General features: G+C 63.7%; 1 protein-coding gene across 1 annotated transcript in view; it reads left to right on the top strand.

The window, feature by feature from the left end:
- The window catches only part of BRD3 (bromodomain containing 3), a gene marked incomplete at its 3' end in the record, with an annotated part of 17,418 nt that extends 15,384 nt beyond the window's left edge, over positions 1-2,034 (top strand). Inside the window, exon 10 of the mRNA XM_023521054.1 lies at positions 1,979-2,034. Coding sequence (XP_023376822.1) covers positions 1,979-2,034 — 56 coding nt within the window. The remainder of the gene's footprint in view (positions 1-1,978) is intronic.
- Between the last annotated feature and the right edge of the window lie 2 nt (positions 2,035-2,036).

The following is a 2,036-nucleotide window of genomic DNA, read 5'->3' as shown; positions in this document are numbered from 1 at the left end:
CGTGATACCAGTTTTCCCTCAGGGAGCTCAGTGTCAGCCCTGGGGGGCCAGTCGGGGGTCATGAACACCCAGGAGGCCAGGTGGCCGAGGGGCGCGAGGCGCGGTGGCCGGCCACCTGTCCCTGCTTCGCCCCCCCCCGCACCGCCGTCTCAGCTCCCGGTTCTCCCACAGCAGCCAGCGGGAAGAAGCAGGCGGCCAAGTCCAAGGAGGAGTTAGCTCAGGAAAAGAAGAAGGAGCTGGAGAAGCGGCTGCAGGACGTGAGTGGGCAGCTGAGCAGCAACAAGAAGCCGGCCAAGAAAGGTAGCCGTCTGCGGGCCGTGCCGCTCCGGGGTGCGGGGTCCCCGGTGGCCCGCATTGTTGTTCGGTCCGGAGGTGGGAGGGTCCAGGTGGGCTCTGGGTGGCAGACCCAGCCTTGAGCTTGTGGGTCCAGGGCCTAACAGTTAGCCACGTTCCCTTAGATGAAGCTCTTGACCTCCTGGGACCCCGTCTCTACCTGTAGTCTGGGGACAGAACCCCGGCGCTCCTCAGAGGCACGTTTGAAGGTGCCACTTTCTAGAGCTCCTGGAAAGGGCTCTTTGTGAAGGGTTCAGCCGTGGCGTTTGGGGACAGGACCGTGTGGCTTGGGGGACGCCAGTCTGACTGCCAGCCCCTGGCAGTGAGCTTTCTGGAGCCCCCAGGCACACCAGGGCCAGCACATTAGCCGATAATCATGGGGACAGAGGCTCTGACTCCCCGCGCCCAGGCCCTGTGATTTGTGGATTGCAGGGTCTTAATTTTGATGAGCAGGTGGTTTGAGTTCTCCATCCTCCTCTGGAACCTGTAAGAACGGACAGGTACAGTGAGCAGGCCCAGGCGTCAGGGTCAGGGTCCCACCCAGATGAGCACGCGGCAGCCGAGTGCTACGTCCTTGCCTGACCTTGCTTGCTCAGTGCCCAGACAGGGCTGAGAGCCCGGCCCGCTCTCACCAAAGGCTGGCGGGGGGGTCCCCGGCAGGGCTTCTTGTTACTGCCTGGCCCCATGTGACCGATGGGTGTCATTCAATGGTCAGCCCCACCCACACCCCATCAGGTCTTGGTAGCTCGCATTCGTTTCTTCCCCGTCTCGAGGATGTTTAGGTGGCCTCGTTGACCTCTGAGCAGTTTTCCTCACACTTCTGCCACCAAACGTGGGATTTTTCTCAGACCAGTCCCCCAGTCCCCAGCACCAGCCGGGCGTCTGGCAGTGCATTTCCGTGCTGACACCACCCACCCAGAGTTAGCGCAGACCCTGCAGATTAAGGTCTCAGCCCCACAAGACTGCCCTCACCTCAGACTCCCAATTCCGGGCCTCCCGCACCTCCGACTGACCAGGTGTACGTCAGGGGTTCCCACAATCCCCTGTTCAGGCGATGTGCTGGGAAGACTGCAGAGCTCAGGGAAGCACGTTCCTTACCTTTTCGCTCTATTACAAGGGCGACAACTCAGTCGCAGGAAGCGGAAAGAAGGGGTGCCCAGGGCCAGCTGGGAGTGGGTGCCTCTCCGGTGCCCCCCGCCACGCGCGCCCCAGCCCAGAGGCTCAGGAACCAAGGCTGTTGTAGCGCTCCGTGTGCGGCGCGCTCCCCGACTCTGAGATGGGCCAGGGGCTGAAAATCCCCAGCTGGCTCTCCCTGGTGACCAGCCCCCTCCGCCCTTAGAATAAACCGCAGCTCCTCCTAAACAGCAAGGCGTTCTCACTGCCCAGGAAACAACGAGGCTTTTGGGGTCTCTGTGCCTGGCCCTGGGACGGAGCCCAGGTCTCACAGCCGCAGACCCTCCCCAGCCCGTCCATTCGCTTCGGCACACACCTGCTAGTTAACAGCTCGTTCAGTGACCGTGGAGAAGCGGATGGGCCACGGCACGTCGTGGGTGCTGAGCGGCGGCGAGTGTCCGGGAGACGGGCGAGGATGGAGGCCTTGCCCGGAGGGCGGGCCCCCCTCACCCGCCCTGTCTCCCTCCCTCAGAGAGATCGGGCCCCGCGCCCTCGGGAGGGCCCTCCAGGCTCAGCAGCAGCAGCTCCTC

Source organism: Pteropus vampyrus, unplaced genomic scaffold (assembly GCF_000151845.1).
Source record: "Pteropus vampyrus isolate Shadow unplaced genomic scaffold, Pvam_2.0 Scaffold289, whole genome shotgun sequence".
NCBI lineage: Eukaryota > Metazoa > Chordata > Mammalia > Chiroptera > Pteropodidae > Pteropus > Pteropus vampyrus.
Note: the sequence above shows the minus strand (reverse complement) of the source record. Positions and strands in the feature narration are given on the sequence as shown.